Source organism: Panulirus ornatus, chromosome 2 (genome assembly GCF_036320965.1).
Source record: "Panulirus ornatus isolate Po-2019 chromosome 2, ASM3632096v1, whole genome shotgun sequence".
In the NCBI taxonomy this organism is placed as follows: Eukaryota; Metazoa; Arthropoda; class Malacostraca; order Decapoda; family Palinuridae; genus Panulirus; species Panulirus ornatus.
In genome coordinates, this window is record NC_092225.1 from 28,481,735 (window position 1) to 28,506,237 (window position 24,503).

Below are 24,503 nucleotides of genomic sequence, written 5' to 3' on the forward strand. Positions count from 1 at the left end.
TTAGATTTTTCTTTTAATTCTCTGCTGTGCCCTTCTTAAAAAGAAAATTGTATATGGCCTTGTGAATGTGAGAGTGCTGGATAGAAGTAACAAATAAAAAAGAAAAATCTGGCATTCTGGTGTGAATGTGAGAGCGCTGGATTGAAGTAACATCATCCCAAATATTGCCATTTGCTCCTGTGATCATGAACCATTGACCCCACTCATTTTTTCTTTAAGTACATCCATAACTATACACTGAGAAAATTGTATGATTAGTAGAAACTAAATTCTTTTCATTTTTTGTATGTATACGTATTACATGTGTCTTTATGGTATGAGAAAAGGTAAGTCTCTCTGATATGACTTTCAGAGTATCCACACTTTGTGGACTGGTTGCTGCGGTACAACCTACACTATGCTGTTTTGACTGCCCTGGGAGATGTTGAAGGCTATGTTAGAGCAAGTGCCCTCATAGTCTTGGCAAATATAATATCCATCGATAAAGTGAGTTGGTTTAAATGAAACTAGGATAGAGTACAAGGATAACAGGTGAAAATTTTATGGATTATCTTTTTATTTCAAGTTAATTCATGTCTTTGATTTGCTTACACATGATACATCAGATTTCATAGCACATCTTGTGCAAGATGACTTGGTAATTATCATTTGTTTTGAATCATTAGATATCAGTGATGCTATAGTTTAATCACACATCTCATGCCAGTGTAATCCTTTAATTTTTTGTTAGCATGTAATGTGTGTTTCCTTCAGATTTAACAGATAATGCAACACATTTCAGTAAATTATTAACATCTTGTGAATTTTATGCCAAAAAAGGACTGTTGATTGAGAGTACCTGGTTGAAAAAGAGAGACTTACAAGTATATGTAGGTGGTACAAAAGATGTTAAGCAGCTTTTATTGGATTACAGACTAATTGATTGGTGAGTAAAAGTAAGGCTCTTGGATATGAATGTGCTGTTAAGGGCAACTGATGGGATGTTTTATTATTACCTGGCGGAGACAAGGGTAAATATTGATTGAGGTTTTTTAAAAAGATGAAACATTATGAGTGAGAAGAGGGTGGTTAAACTAAGTGAACATGGTCAAGAAACTTGTATGTAGAAATACCACGAGAGATATAGTGTAGAATGGCTAAAGGTGATAGCTAATAGATCTTTGTGCGTAGTATGTCTGTGATTGATGAAAGGAGCAAAATAAAAGATTTGAAACTGGAACCAACACATAGATTTTTGGCACTGATTAGATCGAGGTGCAGAAGAGCATGAGGGTTATGATCCCCTCTAAAGATGAAAACTTTGGGAGGAGTAATAGCTTAGTGGTACATATTATTCTAAGGAGGTGCTTCACAGAGTAATAAAGCATCGCCAGGAGGAGGGTGGATAACAGTGTGTTACATATTATTCTGAGAGGGTGCTTCACACTGTGAGAAAGCATTGCCAAGGGAAGGGGGTGTGAAAATTGCCCCCTCCCACACGCACGCACGCACGCACGCGCACACACACACACACACACAAAAAAAAAAAAAAGTAAATAGATAAAAGATAAAAAAAGTATTATGTAATATTTGAATTTATGAAGTTGAGATATACAGATATTTGAATTATTAGACAGAAAATGAGATGCTGGGTCTGGGGGACAGTCTGGAATGTGACACCCATTTTACAATGGAAACCAATCTTCAGTTAAGACAGTTGTGTGTGAAATTATCTTTCCTGGGAAAGCCCACCCTATTAGGAGTGAGGGAGGTCAGTAGCACATAATCTTCTAAATGCATTGATAAAGACCAAAATGAAATATTGCTACATAAAATGAAGTCTCATAACTCTGGTTTATATGGGAGGGTATTGATTGAGAGGGTGAAGGCATGTACAGAGCATCAGATTGGGGAAGAGCAGTGCGGTTCAGAAGTGGTAGAGGATGTGTGGATCAGGTGTTTGCTTTGAAGAATGTATGTGAGAAATACTTAGAAAAGCAAATGGATTTGTATGTAGCATTTATGGATCTGGAGAAGGCATATGATAGAGTTGATAGAGATGCTCTGTGGAAGGTATTAAGAATATATGGTGTGGGAGGCAAGTTGTTAGAAGCAGTGAAAAGTTTTTATCGAGGATGTAAGGCATGTGTACGTGTAGGAAGAGAGGAAAGTGATTGGTTCTCAGTGAATGTAGGTTTGCGGCAGGGGTGTGTGATGTCTCCATGGTTGTTTAATTTGTTTATGGATGGGGTTGTAAAGGAGGTAAATGCAAGAGTCCTGGAAAGAGGGGCAAGTATGAAGTCTGTTGGGGATGAGAGAGCTTGGGAAGTGAGTCAATTGTTGTTCGCTGATGATACAGCGCTGGTGGCTGATTCATGTGAGAAACTGCAGAAGCTGGTGACTGAGTTTGGTAAAGTGTGTGGAAGAAGAAAGTTGAGAGTAAATGTGAATAAGAGCAAGGTTATTAGGTACAGTAGGGGTGAGGGTCAAGTCAATTGGGAGGTGAGTTTGAATGGAGAAAAACTGGAGGAAGTGAAGTGTTTTAGATATCTGGGAGTGGATCTGTCAGCGGATGGAACCATGGAAGCGGAAGTGGTTCATAGGGTGGGGGAGGGGGCGAAAATTTTGGGAGCCTTGAAAAATGTGTGGAAGTCGAGAACATTATCTCGGAAAGCAAAAATGGGTATGTTTGAAGGAATAGTGGTTCCAACAATGTTGTATGGTTGCGAGGCGTGGGCTATGGATAGAGTTGTGCGCAGGAGGATGGATGTGCTGGAAATGAGATGTTTGAGGACAATGTGTGGTGTGAGGTGGTTTGATCGAGTAAGTAACGTAAGGGTAAGAGAGATGTGTGGAAATAAAAAGAGCGTGGTTGAGAGAGCAGAAGAGGGTGTTTTGAAATGGTTTGGGCACATGGAGAGAATGAGTGAGGAAAGATTGACCAAGAGGATATATGTGTCGGAGGTGGAGGGAACGAGGAGAAGAGGGAGACCAAATTGGAGGTGGAAAGATGGAGTGAAAAGGATTTTGTGTGATCGGGGCCTGAACATGCAGGAGGGTGAAAGGAGGGCAAGGAATAGAGTGAATTGGAGCGATGTGGTATACAGGGGTTGACGTGCTGTCAGTGGATTGAATCAAGGCATGTGAAGCGTCTGGGGTAAACCATGGAAAGCTGTGTAGGTATGTATATTTGCGTGTGTGGACGTGTGTATGTACATGTGTATGGGGGGGGTTGGGCCATTTCTTTCGTCTGTTTCCTTGCGCTACCTCGCAAACGCGGGAGACAGCGACAAAGTATAAAAAGAAAAAAAAAAAATGTATATTTGTTTTTATTATAGTTTGTCGCTGTCTCCCGCATTAGCAAGGTAGCACAAGGAAACAGACGAAAGAAAGGCCTAACCCAACCACATACACATGTATATGCATAAATGCCCACACACACATATACATACCTATATATTTGAATGTATACATACATATACATACACAGACATATACATATATACACATGTACTTATTAATACTTGCTGCCTTCACCTATTCCTGTCTCCACCATGCTGGCTCGCTGATGCAGGAAAAGGCAATTAAGCATAAAAACAAGTATATACATCTTTAGGTATTAAGGTTTTCACTGATCCCTCCTTTATGTGGGTATGCTGTCCAATGCTCATAGAGCTTTGTCTCTAGGTGAGAAGTGTAAGTTTTGAAGAATAAAAAACATTTCTCATCAAGAGTTAGAGCCCATAAGCATGTTCTTGTTTTTGTTTCCCATCTTCATTTTCAAAAAAAAAAAAAAATGAAATTATTCCAGTAGTGACAAGCCTGAGATAGATGTCATTGATCAGCAGAAGATTGAAACCTGAGCTAGTGTATGGGCCCCAGTATCAGTTAGGCTGAGATATTATAGTATATTGTTGGTTGCTTAATGATCATTTATTCCTAGAAAAGAAGCATCAGTCCAAATCCACACTTTTGTGGAGGTCAAAGGGTTGGATTTCTCATGAATTGCCACTCAATATATTTGGAGCTAGGTGGAATCTTGCCCATTAGAGTAAGAGCTGTCTCAGATGTTCATCAAGCCTTACCTCTAGTAGAAAAATGGTATTTCATTCTTCTGAACCTACATATTGAGTGAGTCAGAGATATTTACAGTCTTGATTGTATGTATTTTATATTTTTAACAAACTTAATGTGAGATTCATATTATTAGATACCAGTAGCTCCATCAGAGCTGTATAAGAAGGCCTACTGACCAAAAGATGTTTTAGTATCCAGCTGTGCTCATCACAAAAAAATATGTATGTATGATGAATTTTTTTCTCTGTTTTCCGTTTTAGCAAGGTAGTGCTAGGAAACAGAGGAAGAAAGACCCATCCACTCTCATATACATAAATACACATGTACATATTCATACTTGTTATCTATATTTGTTTAATTTTTGGACATTCAGTGAGGAAGAAGTAAATGGCTTGGTTGTAAGGGTAATTCAGCACTCAGCAGAAGACCCAGATGATGAGATGCGGCTGGCTGCCCTGGAATTTATCCACCATCATATACTTTGGACTCTCAGTAAATCAGGTAATCTTATGCAGACACTCCTTATCAGTAAATGCAGTTTTCATTATCATTAGAGTGCTCCATGTCGTGTCTATCTATCTACCTATATTTCTGACTCCTGTTCCATTCTAGAACTCCCTCAAGGGAGTGATCATGGGAAGAGTCTCCTTAACTCGTGAACTCTAGTGCTGCTTCATATCCTTTAGTGCCTCACCCTTTAACAGGCCACTGGTAGAGGGCAAGTCTAGCGCAGTGGTTGCAGAGGCTCCTACCTAATGTTCCTACTGACTTCTACTACCTGATGCTCATGCCTAATGTTCCTATCTACAACTTCTACCATATTGCCAAAAGGCAGGGCTAGCACATAGCACTCCCCACAGGAAAATGTAGACTTACGACAAATGAACTGTGCAAGTTAAGTGTTGTCAAGCATTATGTGTGACAAGGAGAGATTGTATGTTTGTAAGCAGAGTGCCAGTAGTCCATGAGCGGATTAGGCAGAAAGAAAAGACAGTTACCTGGATCAGAGGAGTGCAACTTGACAACCACTGAAATGCAGGCTCATTGTGCAGCTGTCACTAACCTTCCCAATACCCAAGTGGATAGTTAAGGTAATATACCTCCCTGGTCATTGGCTACCTACCAACTACTGCATACAAAGACAATTGGCTTCAACTGTTTTGATCTATTCTTCAACATCTGTAGTGTGCAGGTATTCCAGCAATATTCGTACTAATTTATGAGCCAGTTGTGTAATCTACTTGATGGTAAGGCAAGTATATTACAGAGACGTTCATAGGCTTTACGACATGAAATAGGTAACCATAGCCAGAGCAAAACTTATATCTTTGTGGTCATGATATCATCCCATCATATTAGTTTTTGAATACTCATTGTCTCGTAAATAAAACTAAAGACCTTATGGTCAAGGTACAGGGAGACATTATTTATGAGGCTTTCAGAGGTGGTGCAGAATTTGGATGACATGATGTCCATCTGCTTCTTTAGTCTCCATACTTTTGATCCCTACCTCCTCAGTAGCTTTGTTGAAAGGTGACATCATCTTTTGTGTTTTTTTGCAAAAAAAATACTGAGACAGTTGTCTCTGGAAAAGTTGTTGCCTCAAGTTCCTGTGGGAGAGCTTTTGTCTGTTTGATTTTAATATTAACATCTGGAGTGGATGATATAATTCATAGTTCTGTATACTGTATTCTGTCCAGAAAACAGAAAAGAAAATTGTATATACAGCAGAGATACCATATTCTTTAGTATGCTGTAGCAAGTTTAGTATCATCATTCTTTGATATTTAGATACTAAAACTTAAGATGCTCAAACCAATTAAATCGCTTCCACTAAATTTTTAGTACTCATTACACCTGCAGAAATAGGCATGATTTTGTCTTTGACAGTAATATTGGGTGGTTGCTGGTGCCCCTGAGGACAGAGAATCCATCATGTCACAGTCTTAGCAGACAAAATGCACTTGGCTGGGAACTGCAACCTCCAAAGAGCATCACTTTGCTGATTTTATTTAGGAGAGTAGGCTCTTATATGGTCACTGTCAACTAGCTGTCAACCTAAATGCCAGTCAGCAAATCAGTTTCAAAGTCTTCCAACCACTTCCACATCCTCAGCTTCCCAGGTCTTGAAATTACCTCGCCATTTCTGCTAAATTGTTTATATCATTCTTAACCTTGGTCACATGCATTAATTTATGAAAAAAAGAATCCTGTCTATCAGCTCAAGAAATCAAAAGGAAATTTGTCAGGGTAATACCAGATCAGCATCGAGGATATTGAGGCAAAGACCAAATTGGACCGAGCCATACCATCAGGCTCATATGGTGAGCATAGAGAAGATACAAGATCATTAAGAAAACAAGTAGTGGAACACTGAGAGTGCTCCATGTGCCAGGTATATCCATATATGTCACTTGAATAGGTGCATTCAGGAATGTTTTTTTGTGAGAATTAAATCTAAAGAATTTAGGTCCTCTGTACCAACCCTACAGGTTGATAAAGGGGAGAGATGGCCACTTCCGGTGCCTAAATGATTTATTTTTTTTTTTATTTGCTCCATGCAAATATTGTTTAGAAGGAATAGCATTTTTGTTTTATGAATTTGAGTTTTACATAAAAGATGATATATCAAAAAGTAGATGATGAAATATCCATTTATCCTTCACCATGAAAAAAATATATTCAGGTGCCTTTGAGAAGTATAATTAATTACTTTTATTGTCATCAAATTTTCTTCAAATGTTTTGCTTTATATGCTAAAAGATTCTGAACAGATTATACCATGTATGGAATAAATGATTGCTTTTGTTCCTCAGGAATGGTTGATGGCGAATTCCCTTCTGTGACATTTAGCAAAGGCAAGATTTTAAAATTGGACAAAGAGGAAGTGAAGAGCCGTGTTCACAGTGTGCTCATGTGGTAAGGCCTCTCATGTAGTAAGCTGTATTAATTGTTTTACATAATTGAGCCTTGCAACCCTAATACCCTTCTCATATGGGGCTTCCACAGCACTCAGGATGTCAGCCATGTCTAGTGTGTAGAATCAAAGATCATAAAGTGTCTTGATATGGTACATTTCTTTGGGCAGGGTAAGCACAGGTTAGTTGAGTAGTTGTTTGGTGTTTTCTGTGTAAAAGTTGCATCTTGTATATAATGGGTCATGTGACATTGAATCTACTTTTTAATTGCTGAAGAGATGGAAGGCATGCGTAGGGCAGGTGTGGAACTGTGACTTGTATTTGTCTAGAGAGTGTAGTTCCAGATGAGTGTATATTTGGTGGTATGGAACTCGGGGCTAGGTTAGGGATTTGTACAAAGCATACCACATTTCTTGGGTTCTGTTTGTATGCTGCATATTGCAAGAAATGAGGAATCTTTTTTTCTTATTTTCCTTGTCAATTCTCATACCAGATTTGAACATTTAAAACAGAGCAGTGAAGAAGTTTGCAGGGTATGTAGAATGGATATTGTCCAGCACATTTGAAGCAGAATACTTTGAAGGCATCTGCCTAGGTACCTCTTATTCTTTTTGCCATGTCATTTTGCATCGTAAACATTTATAAGGTAGTTTTCTTAGGTGATTATCAAGCAAAACTACAAAATTTTTTGACATTATGTAGAGTATTTCTTTTGATTTTAATCTCTGAAATTTAGAAATATGTAGAATACATAGTAATAAGGAGTTATTGTTTATAATTTGTCTATGGTGTTACAGGATATGTGAGTGTGGTTACATGTTTTCTCTGCTAGAATGCTTAAAGGATTTGGTAACCAGTGTGGCAACTAGGGCTAGAGATACATTCACCTTTCTTAATGACCTCATCACACGCTACGAGATACAGCTTGAAGGAAGTGTCAGAAATAGGTTCGTATTGTATTCTCTGTTTTATTGTATCATGAATAGGCACTTAATGTTTGCTGAAATTCCTACGAGTCAGAATACTTGGAAAAGTACATTTAGTAGTAACATTTGATTTTATGTGTTCCTTTAGTCATAGAGTAGAGGTTATGTGCACTGCAGTCAAATTTAGTTACCTTTTGAGTAGTATCTTGATTACTGTATAATATGTTTCCTTGATGACTAGAGCTAGTTCTTTTGGTATATACAGACTTCATGTCACATGAGTGTCTGAAGTTCTTACACCACATAGGGATGGGATATTTGTTTCTTCAGGAATAACCAAAATGCATTAGTTGACTGTGCCTCCCTCCACTTCAGAAGAATTAGTAGCAAATTCTGCCATTTATGACAGCTTCATTCCTCTTTAGATATGAGAGGATTGAAAGTTTCCCATACATAATGGAATCCTTGTTGGATTTTCACATCCTACAGACACAAAAATCTGTTTGCTGGATTCAAATGGTAGCTTGTTGACATTTTTTCCCTAACCTATTGATGAAGTCTAACATTTTTTTTCTATTATCTTCCTTGTTGCTTTCTCTGTGAGCTCAAGATACTTTCCTTTGGAATGTATGGGCTAGGACGTTATACAGCCTCATATTCAGCGAGAAGGTAGCAGTATATGCTCATGCTTTGCAAATGACATCGTCAACCTATCTCTTACCAACCACTCAAAGTTCACACATTTCTTGAGTTCATGGCATGATGAAAATGCCACTTGGCTGCTCTTGCTATTCATCTGGCTTTTATGGAACAGTATCTCCTTCTGTTATTATTCTTTTAGTTATTTTGATGTTAATTTCATATTTATATTTTAAGATTTATATGTAAAGTCTAATTAATGAGGGTTGTCTAGTATTACCACCTAGTAAGACTTTGACTTAAGGGTCCATGTTTATAGTAGTGTGTGGTGTCTGTACATTGTTTTCAAATATTGAAGGAGATTGAAGTGTTCGATCTTGTTTACTATATGGTTGTAATTTAAAGGTAAGTGGCCTTGATGACCATGGCAGTTGATGGTTTGGGTATCCACATCATTTCTTTTTGTCTGTTTGTGTATTTATATTTTACCGTAGTTGTGTACCTTTTCCCTCACTGACAGAGAATGTAAAATACTTTGGATATTCATGGGGCATGCCATCTAATAGCGCTCAGGTCTATGCAACAGCCTCTGGTTCATCATTCCCCCCAGAGGCTTTTCATGAGATCTTTATACCTTGATCTTCTAAAACCATTTGCATTAAAAAGTTTTGTTTTCCCTGTTTCTTTGTGATGTTACAGGGAGAAAGCAAACAAGTGAGTCAAGGCTGTCGCTATGGCTGACTTCAACTGCTGTATGGTGCATCCTGTGCCATATGATGCATTTTGCATACACTTTACTATGCTAGGGTTATGATTTATTTACATTCAAACAAATTTGCAGTTTCTTTAAAGAATAATGCTATTTCTAATATTGCAAAAGATTGATGTTTCAGTATTTACCATATATTTTTTTCATGCATATTTGCCATTTTCTGCATTAACAAGGTAGTGTTACGAACAGAGGACTGAGCCTTTGAGGGAATATCCTCACTTGGCCTCCTTCTCTGTTCCTTCTTTTGGAAAATTTAAGAAAATGGGAGGGGAGGATTTTCAGCCCCCCACTCCCTTCGCTTTTAGTCACCTTCTATGACATGCAGGGAATGCATTGGAAGTATTCTTTCTTCTCTATCCCCAGGGTTGTATATATATTTACACTGTACCCTTTTATTTCTAGTAATTGATTTTTGTTTGGTCCATTTAGAAACATGGATGTCCACACAGAGACACATCACATCATGTGTAATCATCTGCACTCTTTTCTGCCCTTTAGGGAGTCGGCACAAACTTGACACTGTTGCAGGGCTCTTTCCTTTCCTTTCTTGGACAGGATATTATGAAGAAAGTGTCTTCCCACCAGATGCATGTGACTTCTACCAATGTGAATACTTGGAGTCATACTGATCGTTTTGAATCTCTCAACCAGTTGATGACAGAGTGCCTTACCGAAGTCTTTCAATTTTGGCTCCTGGCCAGGCTTCGCTAAGTGAATATTGGTGTTTAACGCTGACAAGTCTGTTATGTGAAAGAACAACTTGATATACCACCTTCCTCATACACTCAACACAGCTGATAAGCATATCAGGTTCAGCTCTTCAGAAATTTCAGTGACAGACCAAGTACCTGTCATACCTGAAGTACTTATATCTAAAAGAAATTGTGTTGAAGTAAAGATGGCAACATCCTTACATACTTATGAGGCAAATGGCAGATTCAGCACTGCCGCTGCTTTCTGCCAGTGTTCATTTTCCTCACACTGGGACTAGGATCCTCATCACCACACCCCTACTGCTGACAATGTCGTGATTTGCTTCCTCCTACCTTCATTTTTCCACATCATTCTGAAAACTAGGTCTGATTTATTTGCTATCATTCTTCTAAACTGTCCAAGTCAAGCATATCTATTAAGTTTATATAATAACTTGAGTTTCTTGTTCGGCTTGTGTGCAGTGAATATGCTTCAACTATGCGTTGGTTACTGGTTATTTGGGCTGAAAAATATGGTCTAATATATGGAAATACCTTCTGAGATGCCAGTAAGTGAAATCTGACTAATGAACACCCTTACTGCCATGCATTGACTTTTTGAAATTGAGATCCCAATAATGGGATACTGATTGTCAACTCCCATAGGAAGAGTATCCCACATGTGGAATATCAGCATTTAGTGGGTTATTACATTATATTGTGTAAGAAGAATCTGAATTATGTTTTGAACCCTTGTGATGGAAGTAGGGCATAAGTAAATGTATAGTATAAAAACAATGGTTTGAATTAAACTTTGAGATGTTTAATACTTGCATAATTTAAACATGGTAAGTGTCTTATGGATAGTAGTTTATGGAATGATGTGAATGGGATATTTTTCAGTGATGGAACAAAAGAATGACTTTTGCAGTATGTTTATGTAAACAATGCCCCCTTCTGTAAATCAGAGGGTGAATTTGGCAATGTGAAAAGATACTTTAGTGATATGTATTAGATATGTGGTACTGTACATCCATTCTTTTTCATACCTTTATTTTTTATATACTGTGTTCCAACGCAGTTACTCTCAAACCTTGTTATTTTCAAAATCCATACATCTATTTCAGAAAAGCATCAGAGAGTAGTAATCTTAGTACCAAAATCTGGCAGGGAACAAAGGTGGAAAAGCCTGCTGTTGTGTCTGTTGCTGGCCATCTTGTACCTTCATCAGAAAATGTAACTGCAAAGGATAAGATTGACAGGACAATCACAGATATTCTCAGTTCATCAGCCCTGGACACTGTGTCAATGTAAGATCAAGAATACTGTTTTTGTGATGCCAATTTTAAATTTTTTTTTTTATACTACAATGGATAAATTATTTTGTGTGGAGACTGGCTACACAGCATAATTTTTTCTGCTAGGAAGCTGGGGAATTCTCTTCCTTCTTTTGCTTTTCCATCTTCCTATAATCTTTCTGTCTTAAATTTAAGAGTCAGGCCTGCCAACACATAAGGAGCTCAGATTGATCCTGCTACATTTCCTTTTTCCAATACTTTTATTATTTTACCTTACCATGTTGGCTGTTGTATATTTTTGAAAAAGATATGTTGATGGCATGGCATGGATATATGTATTTGTTTGTGCTTACTCATTCCTCTTCTTCATAACTGTAGCCTCTGTTGTTTCTTGAAGACAGAAAATTTGTGAGAAATATGGCAGTTTTTAAAAAAAGAAAGAAAAGGTCTTACACTAAGATGGCCATTGCATCTACCACTGATGGCCATCTGTTCGTAATTTAACACATTGCACAGCTCTTTAGCTCATTAATTTGCTCCTATAGTACATTGCATAGCTCGTGAAGAACTTTGCATTGCTCATATAGCACATTAGGTAAATCATTTAGCACATTGCATTGCTCAAATACACAAACTAGCTCAGGTATACAATACCAGACACTGTACACTATATATACCTTAATATACCACACAGGTTCTTTAAAGTATTGTAGAGGATTACATGCAGTCAAAGGAGTAAGAAATGCCTAATCAGTCACTGGTTTCCTTAAACATAAGTTATCCAGATAGTTCATTGTTTACTAGTACATCTTTTTTGTACATACTCAGCAGAACGGGTAATCCCCTTTAACTTATCTTCTGTGTTTTCCTTTGTCTCTGTATTTTTTGAGAAAAACTATGTTTGACTTATCTGCTTTGTAAGTTAAGTCTTTCATTTGATTCTTTTGTTTATTTTCTCTTGTGATCTTTGAATGTGAGGTGTTTCCATTGCCAGAGCTTCCAGATCATCTGTTGATGAAGGATGTCTACTTTTTTTTTATCTATTTCCTGGATTGTCTTTTTAACTCCTTGTACTTCCTATGGTGATTTATGTTATTCCATAAATTTCTTAATGTATTTCATGTGGTTTACTATTCTCTGGAATTATTATGGCAAGGTAATGAAGCAGCATATTAGAAAGAGGTGCCTGAGCTAGACAGTGCAGGAGGACTTGATTTATGCTGCAACACAAAGTTTTTAGTAATGTCACTAAAGTGTAATTTTTATCTCATGAGATATATTTAAATTGTTCTGGTATAGATAGATAATTCTTTATTTGCAAACTGTTATATCCCTTACCACTTATTGCAGGATTAAACGACCATACAGTGACTCTATGAGTAGTACCATTGTGGATCCAAGGAATCTCCTCTTAACTCTTGATGACATTCCACCAGCAAATCCAACCATTTCATTTTCTTGTCTTCTACAGAGCATAGATGATCTGTGTCAGACTGGTAACAGTGATCAAGGTAAAAACTGAATTTAGTATGATTTACAATGTTGAAAAGAAATTCTGTGGAATGAGTGTAGGTAGAGTCAAGTTAAAGTACGGAGATAGAGAATTGAAATGATACCTCCTTTGAATTCCCTGCATGTCGGAGAAGGTGACTAAAGTGGACAGGAGTGGGAGGCTGGAAACCCTTCCCTCCTTGTATTTTAATTTCTAAAAAGTTGAAACAGAAGGAGCCAAGGGAGTGTTCAGTCTCATTGAAGGCTCAGCTTAGAGTGTCTAAAATGTAGTCTCAGTGGGCCTGAAAATATTTGAGTTTTTCTTTTCAACAAATTGTATGAACCATCACTGAAAATGTACTTAATTCCTCAACATTCACAGACTAAGGGCTTTGCCATATGATCGTCATCCACAAATAAAGATCGTTGCACTGAGAATTCCCTCCATAATTTCAAGGTTACACACTGGATTGGGGCAATTGGGGTATGGATGCCAAATGCTTCCACAGCAGTCACCTTCAGTTACCTTGCATACGCGATGCTGTTTCCTGTGGGGCAGGGTAGCGACATGAATGGATGAATGCAAGTATGAATATGTATATGTCTGTGTATGTATATTGAAATGTATATGTGCATTTATGTATATATATATATATATATATATATATATATATATATATATTTTTTTTTTTTTTTTTTTTTTTTTTTTTTTTCAAACTATTCACCATTTCCCACATTAGCGAGGTAGCGTTAAGAACAGAGGACTGGGCCTTTTTCGGAATATCCTCACCTGGCCCCCTCTGTTCCTTCTTTTGGAAAATTAAAAAAAAACGAGAGGGGAGGATTTCCAACCCCCCGCTCCCTCCCCTTTTAGTCGCCTTCTACGACACGCAGGGAATACGTGGGAAGTATTCTTAATCCCCTATCCCCAGGGATATATATATATATATATATATTTTTTTTTTTTTTTTTTTGCTTTGTCGCTGTCTCCCGCGTTTGCGAGGTAGCGCAAGGAAACAGACGAAAGAAATGGCCCAACCCCCCCATACACATGTATATACATACGTCCACACACGCAAATATACATACCTACACAGCTTTCCATGGTTTACCCCAGACGCTTCACATGCCCTGATTCAATCCACTGACAGCACGTCAACCCCGGTATACCACATCGCTCCAATTCACTCTATTCCTTGCCCTCCTTTCACCCTCCTGCATGTTCAAGCCCCGATCACACAAAATCTTTTTCACTCCATCTTTCCACCTCCAATTTGGTCTTCCTCTTCTCCTCATTCCCTCCACCTCCGACACATATATCCTCTTGGTCAATCTTTCCTCACTCATTCTCTCCATGTGCCCAAACCATTTCAAAACACCCTCTTCTGCTCTCTCAACCACGCTCTTTTTATTTCCACACATCTCTCTTACCCTTACGTTACTTACTCGATCAAACCACCTTACACCACACATTGTCCTCAAACATCTCATTTCCAGCACATCCATCCTCCTGCGCACAACTCTATCCATAGCCCACGCCTCTTAACCATACAACATTGTTGGAACCACTATACCTTCAAACATACCCATTTTTGCTTTCCGAGATACTGTTCTCGACTTCCACACATTCTTCAAGGCTCCCAGAATTTTCGCCCCCTCCCCCACCCTATGATCCACTTCCGCTTCCATGGTTCCATCCGCTGCCAGATCCACTCCCAGATATCTAAAACACTTTACTTCCTCCAGTTTTTCTCCATTCAAACTCACCTCCCAATTGACTTGACCCTCAACCCTACTGTACCTAATAACCTTGCTCTTATTCACATTTACTCTTAACTTTCTTCTTTCACACACTTTACCAAACTCAGTCACCAGCTTCTGCAGTTTCTCACATGAATCAGCCACCAGCGTTGTATCATCAGCGAACAACAACTGACTCACTTCCCAAGCTCTCTCATCCCCAACAGACTTCATACTTGCCCCTCTTTCCAAAACTCTTGCATTCACCTCCGTAACAACCCCATCCATAAACAAATTAAACAACCATGGAGACATCACACACCCCTGCCGCAAACCTACATTCACTGAGAACCAATCACTTTCCAATCACAACCAATCACATATATATATATATATATATATATATATATATATATATATATATATATATATATATATATATATATGTATATGAGTGGATGGGCCATTCCTTGTGTGTTTCCTGGCATTGCATCACTGATACAGGAAAGTGATTTTGTTTATTGATAATGATTATTAATAATGATATTAAAAAGTACTTTTCATCAATTATCCTAATGATCTTATATTTTATTATTGAATTATTATTTTTGTTTTGCAGATGAGAGATACCAAATAAATGAAATGATTTCATTACTGGATGACATTCTCTTGGAAGGGAGCCACCATCAGTCTCACAGTGATGACCAGCGATTACGGGACTGCTATTAAAAATCTTTTCTGCTTAAGAGGAGTACATATTGCCAGCAATGTAGAAATACAGTTAAAAGTTGTAATTCACTGAATGATAGTTGAATCACTTGAAAGTGTCATGAAGACTGCATGAACTTTACTATGCAAATATGGGAAAGTAATGAATGAACGTATGTAAACATAAAATACATTTATCAGATATGCTGTTGGAGATTATATATTTTGTAACATATTCATTTAGGCACATGTTAGGTTCATCTAGGGAATTTTTCTTTATTACAACATGTTTACTATAGACCCTTTTGTTTCATAATTTAAAGATTTTTTCCCTTGTGATACCCTAATTAATCCTGTGCACAGATATGTGGCTATATGTGCTTGGACTCCATTAGAATATAATTTTTTTGATACAAATGACATAGAAATAATATTGTCCTCAAAGACATTATGATCAGGAAAATGGCCTGGAGTGGCTACAGTCACTGTTAGGGGTTACTGCAGCAGTTTTGATATTTCAGTCTTGTCTGTTTTTTATGTCTATTTATTTATGTATACCTGCCTGTCTGCGTCTTTCTTTCTCTGTGTCGATATGTCCATCTTGAACAAGTGGAAAATAGGGTAGAGAAAGAATGGGGAAATTAATCAGAGTTCCTTTGGATTTTGTAGATCTTACTTTTAAAGGTAGCAAGGTTTTTGGAAGAGGAAAAAATGAAATTAGGAAGAAAGCTGTACAGCTTTCCCTTTTAAGGTAAAAAGGAGGTATCATAAAAGTCAGTCCTCTTGTAGCTAGTTGGCACACTGAATGTATGAAAAGCAGCAGCCAGACATGAGTCGTGTGTCCAATCTTTAGTGGCAGGGACACATGCAGGCAGCTCATGACACCATTAGCTAAAATTACAAAGTAGACAGAGAGGTATGATTGGAGAGAGGTGATGCCTAAAGAATTAATAGGATGGAAGGCTTTTGATCCCACTGGCTGATAAAGACATGAGAGAAGAGCCATCCCAGACATTTGAGTGATATTCCGTACTGGGATTAATAAGATCCAGTAATATAATATCTCCTCACAAGTGAAATAAAATTGTGGCACATATACAACACCCCAACTTTTGAGAAACAGGTTTTGTAATGTTGATTAGTCGGATTTCTCGGGTATAATGGAGGATATGGTTCTCCCCAACATTATTGTATCAATACTGGGATTAATTATGGTGTTTTGGAATTGCACAGAGGGAAATGAATGAAGGTCAGAAAGAAATATAGAAATATATGGACGATACTTGCAAGGAAGGGGTGCAAATGACTGGGAAATGTATAAAAGGAAGTGGCAGGAGGTCAAGAGAAAGACGCAAGGGTTGGAAAAGAGGGCAAATAAGAGTTTGGGTGAGAGTGTATCATTAAGCTTAAGGGAGAATAAAAAGATGTTTTGGAAGGAGGTAAATAACATGTAAAACGAGAACAAATGGGAACATCGGTTAAGGGGGCAAGTGGGGAGGTAAAAACAGGTAGTGATGAAATGAGAAGGAGATGGAGTTAGTATTTTAAAGGTTTGTTGAATGTGTTTGATGATAGAGTAGCAGATATAGGGTATTTTGGTGCAGAGTGAGATGGGGAGAATGGTTTGGTTAAGAGAGAAGAGGTAGTGTAAGTTTTGTGGAAGATGAAATCCAATGAGGCTGTAGGTTTGGATGGTATTGCAGTAAAGTTTATTGAGAAAAGGGGTGACTGTGTTGGTTGGTTGGTAAGGATATTCATTGTATGTATGGATCATGGTAAAGTGCCCGAGGATTGGCGGAATGCATGCATAGTGCCATTGTACAAAGGCAAAGGGGATAAAGGTGAGTATTCGAACTTTTTTTTTTTTTTTTTTTTTGCTTTGTCGCTGTCTCCCGCATATATAAAGGCATAAGTTTGTCGAGTATTCCTGGAAAAATATATGGAAGGGTTTTGACTGAGGGGGTGAAGGCATGTGCAGAGCATCAGATTGGGGAAGAGCAGTATGGTTTCAGAAGTGGTAGAGGATGTGTGGATCAGGTGTTTGCCTTGAAAAATGTGTGTGAGAAATACTTAGAAAAACAGGTGGATTTGTTTGTAGCATTTATGGATCTGGAGAAGGCATATAATAGGGTTGATAGAGATGCTTTGTGAAAGATCTTAAGCGTATATGGTGTGGGAGGTAAGTTGCTAGAAGCAGTGAAAAGTTTTTACCAAGGATGTAAGGCATGTGTACGAGTAGGAAGAGAGGAGAGTGACTTGTTTCCTAGTGATGCCGGTCTGCGGAAGTGGTGTGTGCTGTCTCCATGATTGTTTAAAATGTTTATGGATGGGTTGGTTAGGGAGTTGAATACAAGAGTTTTGGAGAGAGGGGCAAGTATGCAGTCCATTGGGGGTGAGAGGGCCTGGGAAGTGAGTCATTTGTTGTTTGCCGATGTTACAGCTGTAGTGGCTTATTCAAGTGAGAAACTGCAGAAGTTTGTGACTTAGTTTGGAAAAGTATGTGAAAGGAGAAAATTGAGAGTAAATGTGAATGAGAGCAAGATTATCAGGCTCAGTAGGGTTGACGGACAAGTTAATTGGGATGTAAGTTTGAATGGAGAAAAATTGGAGGAAGTGAAGTGTTTTAGATATCTGGGAGTGGACTTAGCAGCGAATGGAACTATGAAGGCAGAAGTGAGTCACACTGGGGTGGGGGTTGAAGGTTCTGGGAGTGGTGAAGAATGTGTAGGAGAGAATGATATCTTGAGGAGCAAAAATGGGTATATTTGAAGCAATAGTGGTTCCAGCAATGTTATATGGTTTTGAGGCATGGACTATAGATATGGTTGTATGGAGGAAGATGGATGTGTTGGAAATGAAATGGTTAAAGACAGTATGTGGTGTGAGGCAGTTTGACTGAGTAAGTAATGGAAGGGTAAGAGAGATGTGTGGAAATAGAAAGAGTGTGGTTGAGAGAGCAGAAGAGGGTGTGTTGAAATGGTTTGGACATATGGAAAGAAAGAGTGAGGAAAGACTGACAAAGAGGATATATGTGTCAGAGGTGAAGGGAAGAGGGAGAAGTGGGAGACCAAATTGGAGGTGGAAGAATGGAGTGAAAAAGATTTTGAGCAAGTAGGGCATGAACATGCAGGAGGGTGAGTGGCATGCAAGGAATATAGTGAATTGGAACAATGTGGTGTACTGGAGTTGATGTACTGTGATTGGACTGAACCAGGGCATGTCATATATCTAGGGTAAACCATGGAGAGGTCTGTGGGGCCTGGATGTGGACAGGGAGCTGTGGCTTCAGAGACTAAGTGTGAATGAATGTGGCCTTTTTTTGTCCGTTTCCTAACGCTACCTTGCTTAAGCAGGGGGCAGCGATGCTATTTCCTGTGGGACAGGGTAGCACCAGGAATGAATGAAGGCAAGCAAGTATAAATATGTACATGTATACATATATGTATATGTCTGTGTATGTGTTTATGTTTGAAGCAATAGTGATTCCAACAATGTTATATGGTTTTGAGGCATGGACTATAGATATGGTTGTATGTTGGTATGTATGTGTATATGTGCATGTATGGGTGTTTATGTATAAATGTGTATATGAGGATGGGTCAATTTTTTTCATCTGTTTTCCTGGCACTACCTTGCTGACATGGGAAACAGCAATCAGGTATAATGAATAAATGATAATTACATTTTAGCATTATTTGACTAAAGCCGTTCATTGCAGTCTGCTCTAAATGTGAAGGTATCCCACGTGGAGGGGGATTTTGGGTAATCAAATGACGGATTATTTCATGTTTTGACTTTTTAGATTGGTAGAGTACTTATTCAAATTAAAAAATGTAACATGCCCCAGTAGCCCCTCTGACCTTCGTGCAGATGAGTCAAGGTTTGCTTGTATGTAAGGGGAATTTCCTGTTAGCACTGCCAGATGCTTGAGTGTTCATCTTTTTCCCTTTCCACATACTTTGTGCTAATTGATTTGGGTTTCTTATTGTTTGCTTTACCACAAATCAGTTTGTTTGAATATCTGTTTTTCATGAAAATATATCACCGTTTTTGTAATCAGATGATGCAGAAATCTTTCCGGGAAAGTTACTTCTGACCACATATTTTTGTATGCACTTATGCAAGATATAGATGTGTGTCTGATATTTTTGTATTATATAGAATGATTGACTGTATAGAAAAAATGTATAGTTGCAAGAAAAAATAAAGGAAAAGGCTATGATTATTTTGTAATTACTGTATATGGTTTCCATCTTTTGGCATCTCTGGGATGATATGCGATTATAAGCTATTTGTTTGTTTATTCACTTTCTTTCTCCAAAGTCGCAGTTTGAGTTTAGCATTTTTCTCTTGTATATGTGTATATATTTCATTTTTCAATGTCTCTTGGACAGCCACAAACATCTGATCTCCCCTGTTTGTTTTCATCAACTTTAGTTTGGCATTTGGATCTTCAGTTTCAAAGCTGTTACTTTCTTGTTTCACTTTTCTCTTTTTCTTATTCACTCGCTAACTTACTGGGTTCATCAAACTCTGTTGCACCTGTGATATTTCTAACTGTATCTACACCCAGGGCTGTAGATGCACCAGCAGTGGGTGGAATATCATGCTCTTTTCCTTGATATTCTGATGGCTGGTGACTCATATACTCAGAAACAGTTAGCTGATTGTCTGGCATCAGTTTCATGGCTTGCCATTTCGTAATGCTGTCTTCATTTTTCTTCCCATCACTACCTCAGGCATAAAATTTAAGATAATTTTGCTACCGTACACCTCTCCATTGTAATATATAGAGCAGAATAATCATGAGAGTTAAAGGTTCACACTATAAAGAGATTAAAAGTATTCAATACTATTTAATGGTCTAAAATTTTTAATGGTGGAAATTGAAAGATTGTGGTAAAAATATTGGAAATTGAAAGATTGTGTTAAAATGTTGGAAATTTACATATGTCTTGAGCAAGGCAATCATTTAATTTATATTGTTGATTCCACTTGAAGGTGTGAGGGGAGGAGACTGTTTGGCACAGAGGTCTGTTGGGGAAGAGGGTTTTTGATAAGGGAGTTGCTTGCTGGCCTATTGCCAGGGCCTCACCATCCATGCCTGAAAGTGTTAAATCAAACATGAAATACAGAATACATAATGCGGTGAAATAAAGAATTATTTATATTATTTACTTTCCTAATTACCTGCATACTTTCTGCTCATCAGGTTGAGATGCATAGATATGAGCTAGTGGCTTGTTACATTGTTGGAGATGAGAAAGAGATGGTATTGAAGTTGTGCCGCTCATAGGATGTTCATGGTTGGAATATACAGGTATACTGCAATTGGGAGCATGAGGTGATGAGGTAGAAAAAGACAGGCAGAATCACACATCTTTCTTTTTGCAGAGATATCCAACATAAGTTGTTTCATATATTTAGGTATTTATAAAGTCTTACTTGTAACTTGCACACATTCATATTATCTTGCTCACTTATAAAAGGTCTCTAGTAGAACCCTAGTGAAATTCTCACATAATTGAATACAATGACCTGTTGAAAGTTTTTCATGTGTTTTTATCATCATCATTCCCTTTCATGTTATCTTCCTCTGGGTTCTTAACCATCACTTAGCTGCCAAGTATCCTGTGCATCCTTGTTCACGTCCATCTCTGTTATGTGTCTTTCTTGGAAACCTGCAAGTTTCTGGATTTAAGGTAAGTACCATTCTGTGTATGAATATGTGTATATGTTGATAAGTTTATATACATGTATTTGCATTTATGTACATGTATGTGTATGTGAGTGGATTGGTCATTCTTCGTCTGTTTCCTGGTGCTGCCTCACTTACGCTGCAAACGGCGATCAAGTATAATGAATTTAAATATATGCCATTCTGATTTTCTGAAAGAAAAGAAAAATAATTGCCATAATGTATGTGCACCCATGAGCAGAGAGTGAAGAGTAATTGAGTAGCAAGTGTTGGTGATAGTTGCATTGTGGGCATTAATGGTCTTGAGATATGTTAAAATGATGTTTGTAGTGTTTTAGGGAAGGATAATGTTCAGAGTGTAAATTGGAAAGTGTGATGTGTTTGTCTGGGGAGTGTGGGTTGGAGTTTTTAAGACTGAGTTGGGAAGGTGGGTGTTTAGTGTCAGGTTATTTCAATGTGTATGTATTTTATTAGTGTTATATTGCTTAAAGGGCAGGAGATCTGTGGCTCTGTGCTGAAGTTTGAGGCTTGGGTAAGACTTTTATTCTGCTTTAGGGTAGGCAGTTGTGGAGTGATTTAAGTAGAAGGGGTCTAGTGATGTTGTATAGAGTAGAATGCCATATATGTTAAGTTGGGATTATATTGGTGGAATCTTTGTGTCATGTTGTTGAGTGCTTGTGCTGCTACTCAGCTAATGATTGTTTTTTGAATGCACACTTGCATGATTTGCATCCTTGTTATATCAGTGTTTGAGAGGATGGAAGACCAGACATGGTTCAAAGAGGAGCAAATGAATTATTTGTATGTGAAGGGATTTTTTTTCTTGTAAATTCATACCAGTATCAGTGTTCTGAGGGTACCTAGGGTTTGTGTTGCTTTGGGGTTGATGTTACTAGTGTTGGGAATGAATGTTGTGTATGTGATGTTTAATGCGTAGAATTATTGTTGTTTGTCAGTGGGAGTGATTGTCCATACAGAGGTACTGGAGGGTGTGAGCTTAATCGTGATTGAAATTCTTGTGTAGATGCAGACATTCTGTTTTGGGTGAACCATTGTGTAATGTAGTGCTGCATGTCTTTTGTTGCTAATTTGGTGTCACAGTATTGTGATATGGTTGTGTTGTCGTCTGCACATGAAAGGATCTTTCTGCTGTTGTTCGCTTGAACACCGCCTCTACAACAACTAATCTCCCCCCCCCCCCCCACCTCATGGCCTCATCCATCACCACCTTTCCGTCAGTGAACAGCACCATGGCCTCAAACCACCACCACGCCCTCAGCTTTCACAAGCATACAACCATCCCCACCGCGCTCTCAAACCAACACCACCTTTCCCATAACCAACATCACTGCGCCCACACTCCCTCAACTATCACCACCACGCCCTCAACCAACACCACCACTACCTCACACATCACCATCATGCCCTCAGCTTTCATGACCACCATCACCACCACACCCAAAGCCATCACCAACACGTCCTCAGCTTTCACCAGCACGACCTCAACCATCAGCACCTTGCTGCCAAGCAACATTACATGCCTCCATGCAGTACCACAACATCTGCAACCATCAGGACCACAACCATCACCATATAAATCAGAGGCCACACAAACCCAGATTTCCTCCTCATTAATACACCAGAAATTCCGAGACTGCAGTCAAGAATCAACCTAGTGCTTACTTGGTACAACAATTTTGTATACATTATAAAGTGATATAAAATCGATATGACGCAGAATGGCAGTACTCTGCATTAGGAAGTCTCGGTACATTCCCATACCCATTTTGATAGATGAAGGTCGTGTTGCGAGTGTTTTTGGCGGTAGTCACGTGACTCTGTTACTCCTGGAGCTTGGACTATGCTCCTCCTACATCCGCCCGCCGGCCAATCACGTGCGGGACCCCACCAGTGCCCAGAGCCGGGGGTGATGTACCTTTTTTGTCGTTTTTATTATGATTTTGTCAGTCTCAGGAACTTGATGAATGCTAATAACGACACGAAGAGCCCACTCAAAGCACAGTGAAATTGGTTTAGATTATCATACACATGGCATGATTTATTGCTTTAAGCTTTTCCGAATATTGTTTCCGTACATTGGAAAAAACTAATGTAAAATCAGGAGAGACTCTGTGGGAGCCTAATATGCGGGTTTAGTCAGCTTAGGCTGTGCTGTGGTTCTAGATGATTATCTTCGGTCAAATATATCTGCTATTTCCCCTCGTTTATCCTGGGAAAAAGGAGGGCGGGTGGGGAAATTCGCGAGTGGGGTGAATGTTATTGATCCTGGCTGGCGCTAGCCTGCCGCCCCCAGCTGCTGCTGGGAGGGAGAGCCAGAGAGAGAGAGAGATGAATAAAATGTATGTAGAGAGATGAGGCGTGAGAGAGTAACATACAGAGGATAAAATATATATGAAGAGAGATGGGAAAAAGGAGAGTAAAAGAGATAGAGATACTGATAGAGTGAAAAGCTAGTTCACCACAGCTTCCTGTCGTCCAGTAGCTGTGTATTAAGTTGCTGCTGGGGAGACATGGCACTCATCTGGGATCTCAAAAACCTCTCTCGGCCACATTACTTCCCCCCTCCTCTTCCCCCTTCCCCCACGTCTCAGAACGTTCCTTTACCCCAGTTCCACTGCACTCCCAGCGTACGATTGCACGCCGTTCCTCCACCGTTATCGCAGCCATGACAATCGTCCCACCAAACCCATCCTTAGACTCAAAAAGTCCCATCATATAGCCCGTATGTCCCAGAACACATCCGAACTGAAAATGGCACCTTTCTTAAAAATCCCGTCTCATAACTCAGAACACCTTAACCCCCCCCCCCCCCTACCCGTCTCATAACTCCATCAGTTCAGAACACCTTTCCTCCCCCCCTCATCTCCGTCTCATAATGCCCTCAGCTCAAAACACCCCCTTCCCCTGTCATAAAACTCTTAACAGTTCAGAACGCCTCCCTCCCCATGTCTAATAATCCCACCATCTCAGAACGTCTCCCTCCCTTTCCCCGTCTCATGATTTCACCAGCTCAGAATACCTCACACCCCCCTCCCCCTCTAGTCATATAACTTTCAGATCAGGAAGCCTTCATCCTCCTCGTCTCACGATTTGACAAACTCAGAAAGCTTCCCTCTTACCCCACTCCTGGTATCATAATTCTACCAGCTCAGAATGCCTTGATCCCTCTCGTTTCATAATTCGCCCAGCTCAGAACTCCTCCCTACCACACCTTATAACTTCATCAGCGATGAACCTTCTCCCCCCCTTCCGTCTAATGATTCCGGCAGCTCAGAACGCCTACATCTCCGTCTCAATTCCAACAATTGAGAACGCCTCCTTCCTTTCATCTCATAATTCCAATAACTCAAAAGCCCTCCCTCCCACCGAATCATAATTCCATAAGTCCCAAATCCCTCCCTCCCTCCTTCCATCGTATAATTCCAGCATACCAGAACGCCTACTTCCCCTCCGTCTCATAACTGCACCGGCTCAGAACGCCTACTTACCCCCCGTCTCATAACTGCACCGGCTCAGAGCGCCTCCCTCATCCCGTCTCATAACT

General features: G+C 39.1%; 1 protein-coding gene across 1 annotated transcript in view; it reads left to right on the top strand.

The window, feature by feature from the left end:
• The window catches only part of LOC139752109 (uncharacterized), a 44,000-nt gene extending 27,268 nt beyond the window's left edge, over window positions 1-16,732 (top strand). The window contains exons 15-21 of the mRNA XM_071668008.1: window positions 353-501; window positions 4,323-4,557; window positions 6,873-6,975; window positions 7,772-7,921; window positions 11,131-11,313; window positions 12,652-12,812; window positions 15,152-16,732. Of these exons, the coding sequence (XP_071524109.1) occupies window positions 353-501; window positions 4,323-4,557; window positions 6,873-6,975; window positions 7,772-7,921; window positions 11,131-11,313; window positions 12,652-12,812; window positions 15,152-15,261 (1,091 nt within the window). The 3' untranslated portion in view covers window positions 15,262-16,732. The remainder of the gene's footprint in view (window positions 1-352; window positions 502-4,322; window positions 4,558-6,872; window positions 6,976-7,771; window positions 7,922-11,130; window positions 11,314-12,651; window positions 12,813-15,151) is intronic.
• The last annotated feature ends 7,771 nt before the right edge of the window (window positions 16,733-24,503 follow it).